Source organism: Haemaphysalis longicornis, unplaced genomic scaffold (genome assembly GCF_048455015.1).
Source record: "Haemaphysalis longicornis isolate Haplotype H1 unplaced genomic scaffold, Haemaphysalis longicornis Haplotype H1 scaffold_4, whole genome shotgun sequence".
In the NCBI taxonomy this organism is placed as follows: Eukaryota; Metazoa; Arthropoda; class Arachnida; order Ixodida; family Ixodidae; genus Haemaphysalis; species Haemaphysalis longicornis.
In genome coordinates, this window is record NW_027526361.1 from 210,826,197 (window position 1) to 210,849,888 (window position 23,692).

At 51.0% G+C, this 23,692-nt stretch overlaps 1 protein-coding gene across 1 annotated transcript; it reads left to right on the top strand.

Moving 5' to 3' along the window:
• The first annotated feature begins 21,973 nt into the window (after positions 1-21,973).
• On the top strand, positions 21,974-23,056 carry LOC144180203 (uncharacterized). Its single transcript, XM_077708586.1, has one exon. It carries the CDS (start codon positions 21,974-21,976, stop codon positions 23,054-23,056), a length of 1,083 nt encoding a protein of 360 aa, XP_077564712.1.
• The last annotated feature ends 636 nt before the right edge of the window (positions 23,057-23,692 follow it).

A 23,692-nucleotide genomic window follows, 5' to 3' on the forward strand; every position in this document is an offset into this window, starting at 1 on the left:
AGCAAGAGAAAAGTGCCCCCTTGGCCGCAAGCTACCAGCCAATAGTCCTAACCAGCTGTCTATGGAAGCTGCTCGAAAAAGTAGTAATTAAAAGGCTTGTTTACTTTTTAGAAACCCTGGTATTATGGATAACTGCCAGGCAGATTACCCGGCGGAAAGATCTACAACCGACCAACCTGTGGTTTTTAAATCATATGTCAAAGATTCTTTTGTTCACAGGCAGCACTGTGTGTCTATTTTTTTTCACTTGGAATGGCGCGCCATAATAAAGATACGGCATCCCGCGTGACCTCAAAACTTTTGGTGTATCTGGAAAGATGCCCAACAGTCTAGAAATTGCCTGTCTGAACGAAACTTTCGGGTAAGGGTTGGGGGATCCTTTTTAGAACAGGAAATCAATAAAATGGGGTCCCCCAGAGTGGCGTACTCAGCTGCATATTTTTCATTGTTGAAATAATTCACTTCAAAACGCACTGCCGCCGGCTATTTTCTGTTGGGTCTGGGTTGATGATATTTGAATCGGCTATAAATCTTGTAATTTCTTAACCTGCCAGTGGCAGTTACAATTAAATGCTAACAAACTTGCACTGTGGAGCAATGAAAGTGGTTACAAGGTGAAGCCTGAAAAGAGCACTTGCATTTTGTTTATCTAGGCAGCGTGGCATAAGGCCAGATCCTTGTATTATGCTGAATGGTGTGACCATTACGGTTAAAAACAATCATAAATTTTTCAGTGTTTATATAGATGATAAGCAATTTTTTCTGCATAATAAACTAAGCTTAAGTGCGTCAGAGCAATGAATATACTGAAAGTGTTCACCCACGAGTCATATAAAAGAGATAAAACGTGCCCTCTGCGTCATTTCAACAGCTTTGTGACGTCGCACCTGGACTAGGGAAGCGTCATAAATGTATCCGCTATTTGAACACCGTTAAAAATGTTAGATTCGATTCATTCTGTACTTGCCTCTCCCTCTTGCGTCCGTAGCCTTCCAGACAAGCCCCATGCCGAGCTTAAACGTTCAGTGTGACCACTGTTGTTTGCAGCACTAGCTCTCCTACACTGCAATAATCTATGCTTTAAAGGTGGCGTCATTGACAAATCATTCATGTAATTCTATCATCACGAACACCTCGACCAGGAATGTATTTCTTAACCGTATATCATCCCCTTCCCATTCACCTTGCAAACGGGCGCGCAGGCCCATGAACAAGGTTTCATGATGAACAACTTATACAAAACTGCTCCCACCGATCTGTTTCCTCTTGGGTTATATGTACTGTTTTGTTTGATGTACTAATTAAAAAAAATACGTCCCAGAGAACCTATTTTACAGCATTTTCTACACTTGCTACCCATACCCAAATGCCACCTTCTACTCAGACGCCTCAAAGTCTGTTTCCGTTGTCTCGTGTTGTGCACATGGCCTCAACACACTTGTTCAAAGACACTCAACACAAACTGGAGCATTTTGCACCAGAAGTGCATGAAATTTTAATTGCCGTAGAACACATCATGGAAACGAACATGGAACAGTTTATTATCTTTACAGATTCTCTCAGTATCGGGACCGGATTAAGCTTAAGGGACGCAAATAAAAATCCCATCTTAAATACTCATTAGAAAGATAACTTCCGCTCAAGCTTCAAATATGACGATAATATTGTTTTGGGTGCGGGGCTACAGAAGCATTTGTAGAAACAAAATTGCCGACCAATATGCTGCGGTGGCTGCTCGTCACACTGGCGTGGATGAACCTCTGGAGTCATATTTAGATAAAAAACCTGCTATACGAGATAGACTCCCAGAACTGTAGAATCTAGGAATGGAACAAAACTAGGAAATGATCTAAAAATCGACTAACAAACTACTCGCAATAAAACCATACATAACTAAACACCTCAAGAAGGAACATGATAGCTTACCAAACGTGTCCATTTGTGCAGTGCGAATAGCCCACACTCGCGTCAAACACGCATATCTTTTGAATGGCACCGTCCCACCAGTTTGTGACTAGTGTGAGGAACGACTTTCCGTTCTTCGCGTGTTGTTTGAGTGCACATCCTTCAATGCCTCGAGAACACTACACGTACCAAAAATTTACGCACAAGACGTTCCATTACACAGACAGCTTTTCCCAGCAGTTAAGCCAGTGTTAAGTACCGAATAAGTTCTAGCCTATGTCTTGGATATCAACTTCTTAGAACTGATATCGTAAAGGCTGTGACTTGAAACCTTATCATTCTTGAGGGAGGTCTTAATGTTTCTTTTGCGAGTATAGGGAGCGCCACTGGCGCATCCCACTCTGAAACGGCATTATAAGTATCTCCGGTTTTAGCCTACGGGCCCTACTTCCATGCATAGTTGTTTTTTTAGTATCGTGCTCATCTCACACGTGATTTATGCCTGAAGGTGACATTAAAAGACCACCTAATAGAGTCTGCGCTCGTTGGTCCTGGATGCCGTTGCGCCAAAAAACCAAAACATACAAACATACATGCATACAACATGCATACATACATACATACATACATACATGCGTGCATACATACATACATGCGTGCATACATACATACATACATACATACATACATACATACATACATACATACATACATACATACATACATACATACATATATGCATACATACACATACATACATACATACATACATACATACATACATACATACATACATACATGGAGCAGTAAAACTTTGAAGATGGTAGACAACACAAGAATAGAAAGCTTCGAACAAGCTAGAAACCATGATTGTTGCCAAAATTTCAGCAAGGACACCTGACTTCGTCAGGGCACCCTCTCGCCTGGCTGGCATGCTAAAGTTTATATATGGGTAGGTCTCCAGGCGCGAGAAGAGAAGGAAAGAAGTGGAAGTGAGACAGCGGAATGGTTTGGGAGTATGTCGGGGGAGATATTGAGGGGGAAAGAGGTTGTATAATTTGAGCCGCCAAGTAGATCAGAGGGAAGTCAGCCGGGGATTAATACTCCGGGAAATTCTTCGGGAGAAAGGATGAGAGGGTGTTGATAGCCGCGCCGCGCGGCATACCAAAAGGTTCTCACAAACGCCGGAAGCAGAACAGGCGGTGAGAGGAGTCCTTATCAGAAACTATCTGCAAGCCTCAGGTCAAAAGAAAAGGTAGAAAATGGGGGAATAACTAGGTCCAGGAAAATAGAAAAAACAGGAAGGAAAACCACACAAACACACACAAGAGAAAACGCAATAACCCCACAACTGAAATTGCACGTATCGCAACAGCAACATTTCTGGAACGGGCCTGCCCTGAAACACAACAATAAACGATAAGGTTCGAGTGACGTACGGGGCACAAGACAAAGCGGAGCAAAAAATAGAAAAGAAATAGAATTCCCCAGAAAAGGTTGGAGGGATGTGGCCCGTACTCAAGTGGAAGCTAAGGAATAAAAACTAAAGGAATTAGGTAACCAAGTAAGGAGAAGAGGGAGGGGTCGTAGTCTGCCTATGCAAGACTGCCTACTGCTGTATTCCCTGTGGATATCACAAGGGTTCCAAGTTGCTTCTAGAAGCATTACTTCAAGTGGGCTTCCTGGAGTTGAATTTGTAAAATAAGTAGGAATATCAGTATTTTCTGTCCCTAGGAGGCAAAGTTTGTCTGAAGTATATTCAACCTAAGGTCATCAAAACTGTTGCTCGTTGGTTGTAATGCTGCGCTACAGCTATGGAGAATGGAGGAACGTGCCATTTCAGTTGTGGGGTTATTGCTTTTTTGTGTGTGTGTGTTTGGTTGTCTGCCTCCTGTTTTGTTTTTCCTGGACCCAGTTATTCCCCCTTGACCTAAGGCTTTCAGATAGTTTCTGATAAGGACTCCTCACACTGCCTGTTCTGCTTCCGGCGTTTCTGAAAACCTTTCTTTATGCCACCTAGTGGGGCAAGAAGCACCCTGTTCTCCTTTCTCTCCAAGAATTTCTGGAATATCAACCGCCGGCTGACTACCCTATTGCTTCCTTCGTGGCTCAAAGTATACTACCTTCTAACCCCCTCAATATCTCCCCAGACATACTCCCAAACCAATCCGCTTTCTCATTTCCACTTCCTTCTTTTCTTCTTTCCTTTCATCTGGGGACCTACCCCTGCATAAAAACGTGCCACCCAGGCGAGAGGTTGCCTTGACGCAGGCAAGTCTCCTTGCTGAAACGTTGGCAAGAATTGTGGTTTCTACCTTGTTCGAAGGTTACATACATACATACATACATACATACATACATACATACAAACATACATACGTACATACATACATACATACATACATACATACATACATACATACATACATACATACATACATACATACATACATACATACATACATACAGAAATATAGGCTTCAGTCAGTGCAACGCTGAGGTGATCAACCTTCGTGGTATAAAACACACCTCTCAAATCTCGACCACAGGTCAGCTGACAGACCAACGTGCTCAACCATGATCAATTTTAATAAGAGCTTCTGTGTCAGGTCTCTGAAGGAGGAGTCGCGTTGGTCGGTAAGCATTCCACACCAAATAGTTTTTCGTACTGGAGTGAAGCGTTCGGCAAGAACGTTAAAGGCTTTTTTGTTTTATAAAAAAGAGTGCATTCTCTCCACAACAACTGTCGTGATATGTTTCTCTAACGTGTTTTGAGAGATAGCTTGCTTCCTGGACACCTGCAATCAGGATTTCTTGTAGGACTCTTCAGCATATGACGCCTCTTCGGAGAGGCATTTGGTGTTTCCTATTTTTTTTAAAAATCTGGTTTTGCAGAAGGAACTCCAGACATACTGCTTCAAAGAAAAATAGTAACTCTGGTACAAGTTTAGAACTTAACACTTCGCTTCTGAAACCCCTTAAACAATAGAAAGTTGCTTGTATTCAGCATTGATTGGAAGCCGGTAAACACGACGTTTAACGTGAACGACAAACAGAACTGATTGCCAAAAAGTTAGCATGCTCAACGCTTTCTCTGCCGGCTAATATAAAAGAGCAACAAAACAAATCTCACCTGCATGTGCCTCTTCAAATTTACCCCCAACGTCCTGGATGCCCCAATCGTCGTGTCTAATGGAACAGAAGTCAATATTGGTAAGCGATGTTTCAATTTACCTTTTCCTCAATCGGTGTAAACTCCAATGACAGTTTTGGCCAGGGGCATTCACCATACATCGGCCGTTGTTCAACAGAATTCGTAGGCCCTTGTAACGATTTAGACCCGCGTTCGTGAACCTGGGAGGGTAGGGGTACCCTCCTGCCGAGAGACGACCTGCAGCGTGCTGGTGGTGACGGTGACTGACCCCCGAGCAGCCGTGCTCGGCGGTGTTTATTGGCTGGTCACCACAATGTTGCCCACCGAGCCTAGTGGGGCCACTGAACTTAGCGGCCAACGAATATCAGAGATGGGGGGTGCCACACACTTGTCACGCCCCTCACCCCCAAGTTTGTCCTACACAAACACGAAGCAACACTTGTCACCCCGGCGATTAACGGTCCGGCGGTCTCCGTAGTCTCGCACTCCGCCTGGGCACAGGTGTCGATGCAGGTGTGGCAGCATTGGGTACAACCTGTGTCACTCTCGCACCAGCCGTCAGCCTTCCCGTTGTCGAAGGACTTGCGCGTGGCGCCACAGTGGCGCGAGTAGCACCAGCCCCTTGTGCTGTGCTGGCAGCGGTCGGTGAAGCTGGCTCCCCTTGAAGGAGTCCAGGCTTAGGCAGTGCAGCGGGCCCGTGGTCAGGCAGCCCGGCTGAGCCAGCACCTGCTCGGGCGCGTACGGGTCCCCGCACACCATGCACAGCATCAGCCGCAGGTCCGGCCGGGGCCCCGCGACCGCGGGCAGCGCCTGGTAGATGTGAAGCCGGCCCGCCCGCCGCTCGATGCTATCCACCAGCGCGCACAGCGCCTGCTCCAGCCGCACGGGGTCCAGGCCGCCGCCGTCGTCCACGAAGGGGCACTGCAGGCTCTTGGCACGGTTGATGCCCTCCTCGCGCATGAAGTCCCCCTAGCCCGCAAACACCATGACCAGGGGCAGGCCGTGGAAAGGCAGCCGATCCTCCTGCTCCAGGTTGGCCAGCAGGGTCTTCTCGAGGCTCTCGCGGATGTACTCCAGCCCCGGCTGGCTGGTGTACACGCACAGGCAGCCGTGGGGCAGGGGGTCCGTGCGGAACGAGTTGTGCGGCGGGCCCACGTCGCCGTCGATGATCCTGAAATCCAGCGCGTACTGGGCCTTGTCGTCGAGCCGGAAGCCCTGTGGGAGCGCCTGCCGCATAGCCTGCCCCACCTGCTGGGCGCTGCTCCTGGCGCCCAGCACCACCAGGTGCAGCAGGTGGCCGTTGGCGCCTAGCCCCCAGCCGCCGTTGGTGCCGGCCTCTCTCCGGTGCAGCAGCTGCTCGATGATGCCGTCCATGCAGTCTGGCTGGGCGGGGCAGTGCTCCCTCTGGCACATGAATGCTTGCCGCCGTGCCGGTGAATGTCCCAAACCCGGGCTGGAACAGGGCCTCGAACTTGATCAGGGGGCTCGGGACATCTTCCACCGCATGCACTGCTTCCTCGTACTCCGGCAGCCTCACGCCCAAAGCCTGGATCCTTTTCCGGCCAAGCAGCGTCGGTGACGGCCCCTTGGTCAGGTACATGGAAAGGGTGGCCTCCCTGTCGCCAAGGCGGACGCTGACCGGGGCTTGACCCTCGACTTGTGCGAGCTGTCCGGAGTAGCTGCGCAGCATGACGCCCGACGCCTCTACGGCCACGCCAGGGAAGGTGCGCTTGAAGGCTTTCCCGGCCATGACCGACACACTGGCCCCTGTCTCCAGCTCCATGGAGATGGGGCGCCCGCAGACTTTGACGGTCAGCCAGTATGGTGGCACCGGCGGCTGCACTGTGGCCGCGTGCCACATGTCGAAAATCTGCGGGTCTTCGGCCACGACGTGAAGCCTAGCCGTTGCACCCGAAGCTGCTGCCTGTTCAAGACCATTCATGTATGTATAAATATGACTTATTGCACTGGCTTGACTTGGTAATAGCCTAAGCAGCGCATGATACCAACTTCATTAACCTACTTGTAGCATGAACAGTCGGTTGAAGACTGGGATGTGTTTATGGAACTGACAGAATGAAGAGGAAGTATTCTGTGTGGTGTCTTAGTCCACTGTTTTTCATACGTGATATTTACACGAGGGACTGTTTTGTGAAGGAAAGGGCGCCATGGAGGGAGAGCTCTACGTCTTCGCTGCCATTGGAATCCACATTAAAGCCATGCTAGGTCGTGCACGTTTGACGCTGTTTTTTTGACGCCGCTGCCACCCCTAAGAAGATATAGATGAAGGCGGGGCGCAGGGAATTAGCTTTCACCCCGTGAATGTCACTTAAACTGACATTGTACGTTGCGGCTGCAGGGTTTTGTTTGTGCCATTTTTGATATCTGTGCAGACAATGAATTTAAAAATGCTAAGCTACCATTGTCTAGATTGGACTAGTAGTACATCTCAAAAGATTCTGATGAATGGGGTAGAAGGCTCCCTGTCCTACTTCTGGCTGTTATCAAGTTGCAGATTGTATCCACCCACTGCTGTTCACTGGGGCTGCATATTGTCCTGCCGAGTGTATGCTGTTTTGAGAATCTTGTTGTTTTCGTTGATCAGATATTGTAGACCTCTTTCTTTTGCGCTAGGAGATGCTTATTGAAACACTTCGGCTCTACAGGTTTAAGCTTCTTCAGGGCTCATTTCAAGTAATCCTTTCGCCGTAGCCTAACATACGCATGTGTTCTCCACTTACCGCCACTATTTTGTTGGTTCCTGCATAAGGCAGCTTGTGCACATCGATATGCAGGTTGAGAAATTGGCTGTGCAGATAGGTAGCTACTAACTAAATTCTTGTAGCAAAATCTTTTTTCTTGCTTGAACCGCTAAAAACAATATTAAGAGGGTTTGTGCCTTATATCATTAATATTGCGTAGTGTGCATATTTGCTGCCCACCAGCCTTCAAACTTTTCAAACGACTTCCTCGAAATAAGTTGGTACAATAAGCAATGTGTTGCTTTAGGTATTAGTGTTACAGCGTATTACGGGGGCGGATGCTTTTTTATAGATGAGTGAAACTGACTACTTCACTTTGCTGTTGGAAGAATAAATTCCCACTTTGCACTCTCCAACTCTTTCTGTGTCTGCTGAATATGTCTGTCTCAAGACCCTGAGACAGGGTTCAACAAATGCAAATAGTTGCTACAGCAACACCTGCCACTGGATGGGACAACATCGACCAATGTACACTGACAGCAGCTTCATTAAAAAGCGAGAAAGCATGCCGGTGATCGCCTCTTAAAGGCACATTGCCTCATCAGTACACAGCTATGTGAGCCATACTTTATGACCCAAGGGTACTGGTAGGTCCCGAAGCAATCATTACCAAGTTTTGTTTCAACAAATAAAGCCTATATAACGTTGCATGTGTACATTAGTCCGTCCATGTCTGCGGCGGCTTAACTAGATCCTACTGCAGTTAAATATATATGCATTTCGCTACACTGTTTTTACCTTAAGCTTCAAACACCACCGGTCAGGCACTAAAAGTATTGCGCAAGTTTACATGGTACGGGCGGTCACAGCGATTCTGCGTTCCCCTTGTTCACGCCGCTGAATGTACGCAGCTGATTAGCAACAAAAACGAGCTGTGTTGTGCTTGATGGAACAGCCTAGCAGACGACAGTTGCACTGGCATGATCGTCCTGTGCATGCGACCTACCCTCACTTGTTTTGCGGCTTTCTACCATGATAAGGTGCTGACCCACGCGGTGGTAGATGCTCCCGCAATATTGAAAAAATCACTGGCTGTACACACATACTTACTTCTGATAAAAAGTTAAGGTGTCTTTAATTTGACTGCACTCGCTGCACTCATTCACGTAGTGCAGCACTCACCTCTTAGATTTTACAGCGCAGCGCAAGCGCCTGCCCTTTTCTCACCGATTTACCGACGGTGCAGAGAATGCAGGATGATTTAACGGCTTTCCCTGTATTTCCCAGATAGGAGGTGCAGAAGCAAACAACAACAGTGCAGGACCGGTTCTGCAGTGGCCTCGCCTGCGCTTATCTGGCTGAACTCATTCTGAATTGATGCAGAAAGTGCAGGCCATATCGAAGAGATCTTTTAATTTGGCTTCGGCGCTACCGCGCTCGTATTGTCATCGCAAGCGCCCTAAAGAACGGGACTAGGGTAGAACAGTGGGCTCGTACTTCCCGGTGCGGAATCCTGTGCATTCGTTTTAAATGATTGATCACATCTAGGGTTCTAGAGTACAATATACAAGGCGATTCCACTGCTTCGCGTATTTATCCATTCCAGCCGTGCAGTATTCGCTCATCGCAGCTGCTGGTATCAGACGAGCCTCTGACGCTTTCGGCGCAAAACCAAAACAGCAGGAGCGGAAAAGTGTGAAGCCCAGTACATAAATAACTGTCAAGCCTCGAGTTAGGCCAACTTGGAAAATCACGAGTCTACTTCACACGATCAGCTCTATGGAGGCTGTACGATTTCAGCGCCAGTGTCCCCTCTAGTCCCTTATATTGCAATGGACCTCGAGTTCCTGCGGCTGCCAGGCCGTCGAGAAATACGGGCAAATACACGTCAAGTAAGAAGTAGGGCTTTAATGGAACCGAGTGCGGGTGGAGCGCGAGGGTGATGCGCGAGCGCGCGCCGCCACTTTGTTGCCAGATGCGAGGCTGATGATGATGAGCGTCGTCCACCATGCCAGAAGAGAAAGATGTTCCAACAAGAATGAAACTCTACGGTACAGTGACCTTAAGATCTCCATCCGGCTAGACAGTGCAATTCTCCTTCACAATGAGGCTGTGTACGCAATACTACTCAGCAGCATTTAACCCTTCATGGTTCATAGGTTGGAGCATGTGTTTTTGTTCTCTGCCTTTGTTTTTTTTCATATTTTCTTCTCGCCAATCAAACTAGTAGTAACAGGTGTCCTGCTGACTCCCTTCTGTGAACTCTATTGCCCTCTCCTTCCAATATTTCCACCGCATACACCTGCCTTTCTTAGTTGGCTGTTTTGTGCCACGTTTTTTTTTCGTCAAGCAGGGGACACAGAAATTGGAATCACCATTTATTGCCTGTATGCCTCCGTTACCATTGGTGTCGCGTTCCACTGCTTACCCTTTGATATCCATTTTTCTTCTTTTTGAAACCACATTTTGAAGCTGGATTCACTCTTCTGAGGTCCCAGACACGCCGCACCAATGCATTAGCCTCTGCACCGTGTTCAGTTGCCATCTCATAGGGCAATCATGACACCTGTGCTTCCGTGTGTTTCCTTTTTTTCATCGCTTTCTGTGTATTTTGTGTTGTCCCACGTCCATATCCCTGACTCTATATATACTTGCCGTTTACGAAGTATCTCTCCTATTCACAATCTCCCGCAAAGGTGTATAAGAAATGTGTGCCAAAGGTTTCTGGTAGCAATATCAAGTACGTGAACTCTCATGAAGACAACTCCCATTGTCACTAAGTGGGTAAAACATCCGTTTTTGTTATCCCTGCCGTGATTTGGACTTTTTATTTACAGTATTTGGACGCGTTCTTTGTGAGTTTTGTCTGTTTCAAACCCACACACACGCACACACGCGCGCACACACACACACACACACACACACACACATACACACACATATATATATATTGTGGGCGTGGGTGAGTGCATTCAACGTTAATGAGCACTTGCTTCGCTGTAGGACCCTTATATATGCTGTGGCCAATCGCCGTGAGTTGGTAGGGCCAATCTCTCATCTGTGCATACCCATTGTAATCATCATCTGCAGATAATCATCGTCACGAGTGGTTTGTTCTGTCGAGTCACCGACGGGTGGATTAAAACCCAGACTGCTGGTACTGCTGCCGACTTTTGTGGGGTCTTCCCTCGCCTTACAAGTGGTGGAGGTTGCTTCTTTCGATCCTGACCTCTCCCTGACCAAGCTGCACCCCTGGAGCTCCGTTCAGGCCGCCGTGTGCTACCGCCAACCCAACCAATGGAGCGAGAAGGTGCACCGAACGCTGGCGCTTCTACCTTGCCGGCATGGATGGTGACGTGCCCCCAGCGAGACCCTCCATCCTTCGCTGGACGTCGTGAGGAAGACGTCGAAGAGTGGCTTGACCAGTTCAACCGGGTCTGCCAGTTTAACAGGTGGGACGACAAGTTCAAGGTAGAGAACGTCGGTCTTTCCTTGCATGAAGTTGCGAAGAGGTGGTATCTTAACCAAGAGCACACCATAACCGATTGGGCCTCTTTCACTGAAAAGATCCGCCAGATATTTGGCACACCGTCTGCTCGGTCAGATGAGGCCAAGAGGACACTAGATTGCCGCTGGCAGCACCCAGACGAGACATATTCGTCTTACATTGAAGACGTCCTCTCTCTCTGCCGTCAAGTTAACCCAGACATGTCAGAGGCTGACAAGGTTCGTCATCTCCTCAAAGGCATCGCAGAGTTTGCATTTAACTCGCTTGCCCTGCAAAATCCAACTTGTGTGGATGATGTTCGGACCACCTGTCAGCGCTTGGACCAGCTAAAAGCAATTCGCCTGCAGCCAAGACAAGAATCAGCTCCTCTTCCTCATGAGTCGGAGCTGCGTGCCCTTATACGCGATATTATCCGCGAGGAGCTGAAACAGCAAGGCCCACCGTGTCCTCATGGTGACCGCTGCACCAAGCCTGCCAGTGATTTCCGGGGAATGATTAAAGAGGAGCTGGCGTCGATGACGTGTAGTCCACGAAGCGCCCCCGGAGTAGTTCTCTGCACGCCCTCGTACGCGGACGCAGTTTCGCATGCACCGGTCTCGCCGATTGGAATTCCTGTGCCTCCGCCCATGGTCGGCCAGTTAACGGCCATTTCCTCACCGCCCCCTGCTTCGAATGCGTATTACAACTGGCGACCTCTTCAGGATTTCCGTCGTAACGAACGCCCGGTCTGCTTCTATTGTGGAATCCGCGGCCACATCTCGCGGTTTTGCCGACGGCGCCAGCAAGATGAGCGGCGAGGCTACGCGCCCTACGAGCGCGACGTTCGCTACAGCTACGGACCTGGACGACCTGGATATCCACCTCACGACCGCTCCCCGTCGCCTCAGTTTTCTCCAGACCGTTCGCGCCGTCAACTGGATCCCAGACGCCGTTCCCCTTCGCCCGGACGTCGTTTCGTCTCTCCTCTTCGCCCCGTTTCGAACGACGCCAACCACCTTCCGGAAAACTAGATGCTGCAGTTTACGAAGGGGAAACTGCATCGTGCGAACTGTTCACAACTCCTCCGGCGCGCCCCTCGAACACTTTACCTGTAATCGTTGAAGGAATTTTTGTACAAGCGTTAGTGGACACTGGAGCCAGTATTTCTGTTATGCATAGTGATCTGTGCGCTCGACTACGCAAGGTGATGACACCCTACAATGGCCCTTCGTTATGTAGTGCAAATAGGAATCTTATAGAGCCTGCCGCATCTTGTAAAGCACGTGTAATCATCGGGAATGATCGTCACCATATTGAGTTTGCTGTTTTGCCAGAGTGCGCTCATCAGTTAATTTTTGGATGGGACTTCCTTTCATCAGCTTCTGCGGTTATAACCTGTCGCCAACCAGCCATTCGCATTTCCAACACAGAGCCTTCCCCTGCACCGAACTCACGACAGCAGCTCTTAACCTTGCGCACGGACTATGTTTTACCACCCGGTGAGGAGCAAGTTCTTGTGGTGTCCTCCAGCAGCATTTTCGAAGTTGATGTAGTAGCGTCTCCTTCAAGCCGCTTGCTTTCCCGGGGAATTGCTCTGTCCGCATGCCTCGTCCGTTTTTCCCAAGGATCTGCAGCTCTGGCCGCTGTGAACACCACCCGAGAGCCGATTTTACTACCTAAAGGCATGACCGTCGCTTCTGTGATTCATAGAGAGCCTGTCTCAGTCCTCTCCAGTGCAGTACCCTCCTCGCGAAAGTGTGACTTTGCTTCTTCGGCTGGTATGTCCAGTATCGCTGCAACTATCAGCCCGGACCTTACGACGAAGCAAACGGAACTGCTGCTCACGATACTCGCGAAGCATGTTGCATCCTTTGACGTGAGTTCCAGCACTCTCAAACGGACGACTGTGGCTGCCCATCGAATTGAGACGGAAGGCTCGGCGATTGTGCGCCGGCGACCATACCGCGTGTCGTCACATGAAAGGAAAATTATTGAGGAGCAGGTCGCTGAAATGCTCAAGCGCGACGTTATCCGCCCATCGTCGAGCTCGTGGTCATCGCCGGTAGTGTTAGTCGAGAAGAAGGATGGGTCCGTTCGCTTTTGTGTCGACTACCGGGCGTTGAACAAAATCACTCGGAAAGATGTTTATCCGATGCCTCGCATCCACGACGCTCTGGATAGTCTCCAAGGAGCGGAATACTTCTCGAGCCTCGACTTGCGTTCGGGGTATTGGCAGATCCCAATGCAAGAAGATGACAAAGAGAAGACGGCCTTTGCCACCTCAGACGGGCTTTTCGAGTTCAACGTGATGCCATTTGGGCTTTGTAATGCGCCGGCAACGTTTGAACGAATGATTAACACCGTACTTCGTGGCCTTAAATGGAAAACTTGCATGTGCTACGTGGACGACATCATTGTTTTCTCAACTAAATTTGAACAACACTTACAACGTCTGGACGAAGTACTCAGCTGTCTTTCAAATGCGGGACTGCAGATCAACACAAAGAAATGCACTTTCGCCAGCAAATCTATTAAAGTATTAGGACACGTCGTAAGCAAGAACGGAATACAACCTGACCCAGAGAAGATTTCGGCCGTTTTAAATTTTCCCCGTCCACAACAGCAGAAAGACCTCCGCAGCTTTCTCGGACTCGGATCATACTTCCGCAGATTTATCCAAAATTTCGCAACAGTTGCTTCGCCTCTACATAACCTTCTCCGTCCTGGCATCCCTTTCGTTTGGACAGAAGATTGTGAACGAGCTTTTCAGGCGCTCAAAGACGCCCTCACATCGCGCCCCGTGCTTTGTCATTTTAATGACAGCGCTCCAACGATACTGCACACAGACGCCAGTGGGAAAGGCATCGGTGCCGTCTTACTGCAACTGGATGCTCAACAGAAGGAGCGGGTGGTCGCCTATGCCAGCCGTTCACTTACGACGGCGGAACAAAACTACAGCATAACAGAGCAGGAATGCCTCGCCGTTGTTTGGGCAGTCCAAAAATTCCGCCCTTACCTATACGGCCGGCATTTCACTGTCGTTACCGACCACCACGCGTTGTGCTGGCTGTCGACACTCAAGAACCTTTCCGGACGCCTTGGCCGTTGGGTTCTTCGTCTACAGCAGTACAGTTTTTCCGTTACATACAAGTCCGGGAAGAAGCATTTGGATGCAGACGCCCTTTCACGTTGTCCGTTGTACAAATCGCCAGCCCCTGCCTCCGCATCGACCCAGCCTGCTCTGCCCATCGCACCCATTTCTCATACCATGGCTTCGGACACAGTCAACCTATCCGCCCTGCAACGTGCCGATAGTTACTGTCGTCAAATAATAGAGAGAATTGAAAGCTCCGCACGACCACCAAACTGCCGCCTACGCCGACAGCTGAGGAACTATAAAATTGTGAATGGAGCCCTCTGCCGCTACAGCCACCATCCTGCAGGCAGTAGATGGGTAACTGTTTTACCTCGGAAGCTCAGGGCAGTCATCTTAGAGGCGTTCCACGATGACGCGTCGGCTGGACACCTAGGGTTCGACAAAACGTATGACCGAATCCGCAGTCGTTTGTATTAGCCTGGGATGTCGACCAGCGTGGCAAAATACGTTTCATCTTGTGACAAATGCCAGCACAGGAAACGCACTACATCTGCCCCAGTTGGTCTGCTACAACCAGCTCCCTGTCCGCCTTCGCCGTTTGATACAGTGGGCATTGATCTGTATAGGCCACTTCCGCGAACACCTGCTGGCTATCGCTGGATTCTGACGGCGGTAGACCATTTGACGCGGTACGCAGAAACATCACTTCTGCGATCGGGATGCGCTCAGGAAATTGCAGATTTTGTGCTGCAAAATATCATCTTGCGCCACGGTGCCCCTCGAATCATTTTGAGCGACCGTGGCAGAGCCTTCCTATCCCAAATTGTGGCTGAAGTGCTTCGAGCTGCCAATACTGTGAACAAAACTACCACGGGGTACCATCCTCAAACCAACGGCATCACCGAACGTTTTCATCGAACTCTGTCCGACGTGCTGTCCATGTATACAAAGCCGGACCACAGCAACTGGGATCAAATTCTTCCTTTTGTAACGTTCGCCTACAATACGGCCATCCAGCGCACCACAGGCTACTCCCCTTTCTTCCCGGTTTTTGGACGCGCCCCATCCTTCATCATTGATACCAATTTCTTTGCCGCACCGGACTCTCCTGCCGGACCGTTTTCTGACGTGTTTGTCTCTCGCCTCAACCACTGTTGCCATCTGGCTCACCTTCACACTGAAGCCGCCCAGCAAGAACGGAAAAATCAGTACGATTCAACTCACCAATCCGTTCACTTCCGGCCTGGGGAAGAAGTATTACTTTGGACGCCCTTACGCTCCCCTGGCCTATGCGAAAAGTTTTTGCATCGATATTTTGGTCCGTACATTGTGCTTGAGCAGACATCTCCTGTGAATTATCGGGTGTCTCCAGCAGCTTCCCCCACTGACCGCCGAAGGCTAGGAACTGAAATAGTTCACGTCTCCCGCATGAAACGATACAACCAGCGCACACCGTAGCTCACTGCGACCAGGAGCTCGCTTCCAGTCGAGGGGGGAAATAGTGTGGGCGTGGGTGAGTGCATTCAACGTTATTGAGCACTTGCTTCGCTGTAGGACCATTATATATGCTGTGGCCAATCGCCGTGAGTTGGTAGGGCCAATCTCTCATCTGTGCATACCCATTATATTCATCATCTGTAGATAATCATCGTCACGAGTGGTTTGTTCTGTCGAGTCACCGACGGGTGGATTAAAACCCAGACTGCTGGTACTGCTGCCGACTTGTGTGGGGTCTTCCCTCGCCTTACAATATATATATTGTAAGAGGGATTATAGCTCGGGACCGGCAAGACGCTTGGAAAGAGGCAGAGACCAGAGACGGGTAAAGCAGCGCAAACCGATGTCTCGGTGCGTTCTCTTGGAGCGAGCCACGCGATGCTGACCATGCCTCTTCTCTGGCGAAGCACCTTGCGCCTGCCATCATCATGCGGCCCATAGTACTCCTCCCTCCGGTACATACCCCGTCGGTTGTACAGGGGAGATTGGCGCACACTAACCGCAAGGTATGTCGTCGGGTCGGAGACTATTATCTTAAGTACAATCACCCCCCGCCGAAAAGAGGAGCCATCCTGGCGACTTAAGGGGACGAAACCACGAGGGGATCTAGTAGGGCTTCAAACGTTCAATGTGCACTATTTCACGGCCTCGACGACGAAGGTCTGAGGTGGGAGTCACGGGCTCGACGAGGTAGTTCACGGGCGATGTTTGTTCGAGAATCCTATATGGGCCGTGGTATTTAGCAAGGAATTTCCCCGAAAAACCAGGATTGGGGCATTGCACACGCAGCCATACAAGGGATCCAGGTTCAAACGTTGGTGCAGCGGCGGAGCTGTCATGTCGAGACTTCTGGCGTCCTTGGTCGTCTGATGTGAACTTGCGAGCGAGCTGTCGACATTCCTCCGCGTACCTCGCCATCTCAGAAACAGGGGCACATTCAGGGGCGTCGGGGCGGTAGGGCAAAATAGTGTCGATCAGGCAAGCCGGCTCACGTCCATATAGAAGAAAAAACGGTGAAAAGCTTGTGGTCCCTTGCGTGGCGGTGTTATATGCGTACGTGACGAAAGGTAGCAACATGTCCCAATTTGAATGGTCGTACGATATGTACATGTAGAGCATATCTCCAAGGGTGCGGTTGAACCTTTCAGTAAGGCCATTTGTCTGGGGGTGGTATGAAGTCGTGGTTCTGTGGACAATCTGACATTGCTTTAGCAGCGCCTCCACGACGTCAGAGAGAAATACGCGGCCTCGGTCGCTAAGCAGCTCTCGGTGTGCACCGTGGCGTAAGACGAAACACCGGAGTAGAAAAATTGCGATGTCGCGTGCCGTTGCGGTGGCCAGGGCGGCCGTTTCGGCGTATCGAGTCAGGTGATCCACCGCGACGATGAACCAACGGTTGCCTGATGGAGTGCTTAGAAGGGGTCCGTAGAGGTCAATCCCAATCCGATCGAAAGGCCGTTCCGGGCATGGTAGCGGCTGTATCTCTCCAGTGGGGTGTCGTGAAGGGGTCTTACGACGCTGGCAGTCAGTGCAGGAGCGAATGTACTTCGCGACGAACGTGTACATGCATCGCCAGTAGTAACCTAGGCGTAGGCGCTGATATGTCTTTAGTGTGCCAGCATGCCCACACTGGGCGTCAGAATGAAAAAATGCCCCTATCTGGGAGCGCAAGTGACGCGGTATTACTAGCAACCATTTGCGGCCGTCTGCGGAATAGTTACGTCTGTATAGGAGCTCCTCTCGAATGGCAAAATGTGCTGCTTGGCGCCGCAGTGTGCGAGATGCGGAAGCTGTTGTAGGGTTTGCCAGGAAGAATAGTACCGAAGCTATCCAAGGGTCCTTCCGCTGCTCGGTTGCCATGTCGTCAATTTGTAGCGACGGCACGTCGATGTTCGACACCAGCGCTGACGAAGTGGCTTCCGGCGGCAATGGCGAACGAGAAAGGGCGTCTGCGTCGGTGTGTCTTCTTCCTCAGCGGTAAACAACACGAACGTCGTACTCCTGTAGCCGAAGTAACCAGCGGGCCAGACGTCCGGACGGGTCCTTCAGCGATGCCAACCAGCATAAAGCATGGTGGTCCGTGACTACTTCGAAAGGGCGGCCATAGAGGTAGGGTCGAAATTTACTAATTGCCCAAACGATTGCAAGGCACTCTTTTTCTGTGACGGAGTAGTTGTACTCGGCTTTTGTCAGAGCGCGACTTGCGTACGCCACGACATACTCGTCAAAACCAGCCTTTCGTTGTGCCAGGACAGCGCCGAGACCGGTACCACTGGCGTCCGTGTGAAGTTCAGTGGGCGCGGTAGGATCAAAATGGCGCAATATCGGCGGTGATGTCACAAGCCTTCGTAAGGTCTCGAACGCTCTCTCGGAAGCCGTTCACCAGTTTAAAACGTCTTTGGCGTCACCGATAAGCTGCGTCAATGGTGCGATGATAGACGCGAAGTTCCGGACAAATCGCCGAAAGTAGGAGCAAAGCCCAATAAAGCTTCGAAGCTCCTTCATTGTGGTCGGTTTCGGGAACTCGCGGACCGCACGCAGCTTGGCTGGATCTGGTAGGATGCCGTCTTTAGATACCACATGACCTAATATAGTAAGTCTGCGAGCAGCAAAACGGCATTTCTTGAGGCTCATTTGCAGGCCAGCCGAAGTAAGGCACGTAAGGACTTCGTCAAGTCGCTGGAGGTGGGTCGTAAAGTCCGGTGAAAACACGACAATGTCGTCCAAGTAGCATAAACAGATACGCCACTTCAGCCCACGCAGAACATTGTCCATCATTCGTTCGAATGTCGCTGGCGCATTACACAGTCCAAAGGGCATGACGTTGAATTCGTAGAGCCCATCCGGTGTCACAAACGCTGTTTTCGGTCGGTCAGCCTCAGCCATGGGTACTTGCCAGTAACCCGAGCGCAGATTTAATGAAGAAAAGAACTCGGCACCTTGCAAGCAGTCCAGCGCGTCATCTATTCGAGGTAGCGGGTACACGTCCTTTCGTGTAATCTTGTTTATACATGTATAGTCCACGCAAAATCTAATAGACCCATCCTTCTTGGTGACGAGCACGACTGGAGAAGCCCAGGGACTCGTGGAGGGTCTAATAACGTCCCGGGACAGCATATCGCCTACATGCTCCTCGATAACGCGGCGCTCCTTGGGTGACTCGCGGTATGGGCGCTGGCGCAGTGGTGCGTGGTTCCCGGTGTCAACCTGATGACAGACAGTTGACGTGCGCCCTAGGGTTGTTTGGTGGGAGTCGAAGGACGTGCGGAATCGTTGTAGAAGAACCAGGAGCTGGTCTGTTTGCTCCGCGGTGAGGCCAGTATCTATGGAAGGCAGAAAAACTGCCGGATCAAAAGTGGTGTCGGGTCTTAGCGCGTCGAGATGGCCTGTGGCTGACTCGTTCGGGATGTCGACAACGAGGTGTGGCGCAACAACTTCGACGTACCCAAGACATTCGCCGCGAAGCACTCGAGACGGACAAGGAGACGGGTTAGAAATTGACATGATGCTCGAACCGCATTTGATGTCCAGGACAGCGAACGGGAAGAGTAGGTTTGTGCGCGACGAAAACAGACTGTATGGTGTGAAGAGAACGGTGGCGTCCGGAACATCAGGTGACGATACAGGTACAAGAACGGAAGAGGATGGGGGAATGGAAGCATCTTCGGCAGCAACCAATTTCACGCTTCTAGTTTCCGCCGCAAAGTCATTAGGTGAAAACAGTTCAACTTCTGTACGGAAGCAGTCGATGACAGCGCGGTTACGTGACAAAAAATCCCAGCCGAGGATGCCGTCGTGAGAGCATGAGCGTAGGACGACCAGTTCAGCGATGTGGGGAATGGCTTGAATGGTAACTCGAGCAGTGCACATGGCTATCGGTTGAACGGGCTGTGCGTTGGCAGAACGAAGAGTAAATCCTGAAAGCGGCGTCATCACTTTGCGAATTTTGCGGCAAAAAGTCTCATGAATCACAGATACGGCTGCTCCAGTGTCAATACGTGCGAGTGCCGGGGTACCATCCACAATCACATCAATCACATTACAAGGCAAAATATGAGGACTTAGCACGTTCGACAGTTTCGCAGCTCTTGCCTCAGGAACTGCGGCTGCTAGTTTTCCTCGGCTGCAGGGTTCACACGGGGGCTCCTCGGGGAAATGGAACGGCGGCGTGGGGAAGAGGAACGGCGGCCAGCAAAGGGAAACCCGTCGGGTGAATACGAAGCAGGCGTTAAGCCAGAAGGAACGGACGCCGAGTGGGGCTGAGAGCCAAAGGCGGGCGCTCGAGGAACGTCACTGGTCTGAAGCGGTCGGCGTCGGCAGAAACGTGCGACATGTCCGGGAACGTTACACGCGAAACATATGGGGCGATAATCGTGCGTGCGCCATGGGTTGGGGGCTTGAGCTGCCGCACGAGGATATGGGAGCACCCGCTGACTTGTGGTGTACTGCAGCGGCTGAAATGTTGCGGGCGGCGGCTGCGCACAAATCGTAGCATACGTGTAAGGCCCTGCCACCGGGGTAGCGAAGGGTGCCGCCATGGTGGAAGGAATAGGTGCTGCCATAGGCGAAAAGAGGCGCCGCCACAGGTGCGGCTGCAACCGCGGCCATGGGCGAGTTGAGGTGAGCAGTAACGGTCGGGACCAGGTGCGCACTCGAGGATGTAGCCTGGTGGTCTAACGGCAGCGCTTCGGCGACTCGGTCTTGAATTACGCGGCGTACTGTCGTAGGTAACGGCATAAGGGCGTGGATGCCAATGGCTGAAGGTTAAGTTGACGCGCAACCTCCTCGCGGACGAATTGTTCAATGTGGGGAAGAAGAGGGCAAAATCAGATGAGACTTCAAGTGCTGAAAGTGAGGCCCGATGCGGTTCGTCATTCGGGAAGCACTGGCGGGTAGAAATGCGCTGCTTCCTGAGCTCGTCGTAGCTAAGACACCATTTGATGATGTCTCCAACCGACTGGGGGTCCTTGCTCATCAACATCTGGAACGCGCCATCTTCGATGCCTTTCACGATGTGCTTGATCTTCTCGGACTCGGGCATAGCAGGCATTACGCGCCTACAGAGGTCGACAACGTCCTCTATATAGCTGGTGTAAGTTTCGTCGGCAAGGTGCACGCGCCCACGTAAGCTCTGTTCAGCCTTAAGCTTGCGGACGGCGGGGCGACCGAACACTTCTAAGAATCTCGTTTTGAAGGTAGACCAGGTTGTCATGTCGGCGTCGTTGTTGAGGAACCACCGTTCGGCTATTTGAGTAAGGCTAAAGCCGACGTTAGCAAGCTTCGTCGGGTCATCCCAGCGTTTAAAGGCACTCACTCTTTCGAAGGAGGACAGCCTGTCTTCTGCGTCATGATCGTCGGCGCCGGAGAACTTGGCAGGGTCACGTCAAGGAAGAGATCCGGAGCACATGATTGGTTCATGCTGCGGAGGCGCCATTTCACAATGAATTTCTTGTAATACTGGTCGAATTATGCGCTTGCTCCGTAGTTCCAGGCTGGAAAGGCAAAGGGGAACTGCACTTCCACCACACTGTAGGGGGATTATAGCTGGGGACCAGCAAGACGCTTGGAAAGAGGCAGAGACCAGAGACGGGTAAGGCAGCGCAGATCGATGTCTCGGTGCGTTCTTTTAGAGCGAGCCACGCGATGCTGACCGTGCTTCTTCTCTCGCGAAGCCCCTTGCGCCTGCCATCATCACGCGGCCTATAGTAGTCCTCCCTCTGGTACATACCCCGTCGGTTGTACAGGGGAGATTGGCGCACACTAACCGCAAGGTATGTCGTCGGGTCGCAGACTACTATCTCCAGTACAATATATATATATATATATATATATATATATATATTGTTACGCACACCATCAGTGCCGTATATTCGCGGATGCGTTTATGACATTTCAACGGTCAACCATCTGAGCAAGCTGATTGGAAGAAGAGGAGAACGAGGTTGCACTCCGGCTTGGCACCATCATTCACGGACCGCTCTACCATCGGCGCTCGTCCTACACCGTCGGACCTCACTGTAAATAAATCCATCTCATAACAGTCTGGTGGAGGAGCGGGGTACGCCACGTCGGGCCTCCAGGATTTCCGCCGCAGCCGACGTGTCGCGGGTCTGCCACCGCTGTCTCCTACGATGCCTCAAGGTGGGAACACTGCACCGGCCCCCACGCCTGGCTGGCATCCCCCGCGAGAGCCCCGAATGTTTACTGGGAACGCCGATGAGGACGTTGAGGAATGGCTGACGCACTATCGGCGAGTGAGCCGGTACAACCGCTGGGATACCGCTGCACAACTCGCGAACGTCGTGTTCTCGCTAGATGAGACTGCCCTGACCTGGTTTGAGAACAACGAAAGCAAGCTCACAACCTGGGACCCGTTCGTCGAAGAAATTTCAGCCCGCTTTGGCGACTCCGTCGGAAAGAAGAAGCAGGCTGAACAGACGTTGCTGCATCGCGCCCAAGTCCCAGGTGAGACATGCACCACCTACATTGAAGAGGTGCTAAAGCTCTGCAGACTCGTCGACCCGCAAATGTCTGAGGACGATAAAGTGGGTCACTTGTTAAAGGGGATCGCTGAAGACGTCTACAACTTTTTGATAGGACGTGAGAAGTTGGAATCCGCGTCAGACGTTGTTCAGCACTGTCGAACCTTCGAGGCGTTGAAGAAGCGTCGTATTACGCCAAAGTTCGGTCGCTTGGCTAATGTAACTACTGTGGCAAGCGTTGATGTGACCCCACCACCAGACTTCGCTGAAACTATACGGCGCATCGTCCGCGAGGAGTTGCTGCGACACCAAGAGCCTCGGCGCTATACTGACGGCTTGCACGTTCACGAAAGTTATGTGCTGCAAGATGTACAGGCCAATAGCCTCTCGCCTTCGAGTGCTCAGTTTCGTGATCCGAGCTATACGCCTCGCAATGAAAGCCCGCAGCGCCTCGACAATTGGGATTCACCACGCTACAGCCACGATGTCCAGCAGTTCTCTCGGCGCCCTCAACGTCCAACTTACGACCAGCGTCCTCAGCGCCCGGCTTATGATCGCCGTTTTGATGGCGTGTACGAGAGATCCTTCCCTCCCCGTGAGCGTGACCTTCCCGTCTGCTACAACTGTGGTTTTGAGGGCCACATTTCTCGCTACTGCCGCCGTCGCCGCCAAGCTCCACGGTACCAGCAAAGTCCCATGTGGAACCGGCCGAACGCCCGAAATGCCCGCTAAGACACTCGCCTGCCAACAGCTTTGTTCTCCGAGGCACCACCACGCCGCGATTTACCGGCTTCTGACCGCCGCTTGACCCCACCCGCTTCACGACCGCTGCGTTCACCATCACCCCGGCGTCGGTCACCGCCGCCGGAAAACTAGCCAGCGCGGCCAATGGAGGTGAGGCCGCGGCACAACTGTCACGTGAGATGCCTCTTACCGTACAGCCTAACTGGGAACTACCTTCGCCTGTATCAATGCTAAAAAACACAGTGGAAGTATTAGTAGATGGCACCTAAACGGTGGCTTTGATTGATACGGGCGCAACAGTGTCGGTAATGAGTTCTGCGTTTAAATCCCGTCTTGGCCGCAAAGTAATGTTTCACTGGGACAAAATGGTAACATTTCAAGGTGTCGGTGGTGAGTCCCTATGCCCACTTGGAATCTGCTCAGTGACTGTTTCGTTTGGCGGCCACACATTCAGGGCGGAGTTTGCAGTATTGCCGCGGTCAACTCACGATGTGATTTTAGGTCTAGACTTCTTGAAGCAGTGTGGTGCCACAGTTGACTGTCGTAATGGGGAGATATATGTGGACGGGACCGCCCTATCTGCCTTTGTAGAAGATTCTTCTCCCGATACCACCCGCACACTCT

Coding starts and splice junctions, on each gene's coding strand:
- LOC144180203 (XM_077708586.1), top strand. CDS start 21,974: ATGCCTCAAGGTGGGAACACTGCACCGGCCCCCACGCCTGGCTGGCAT.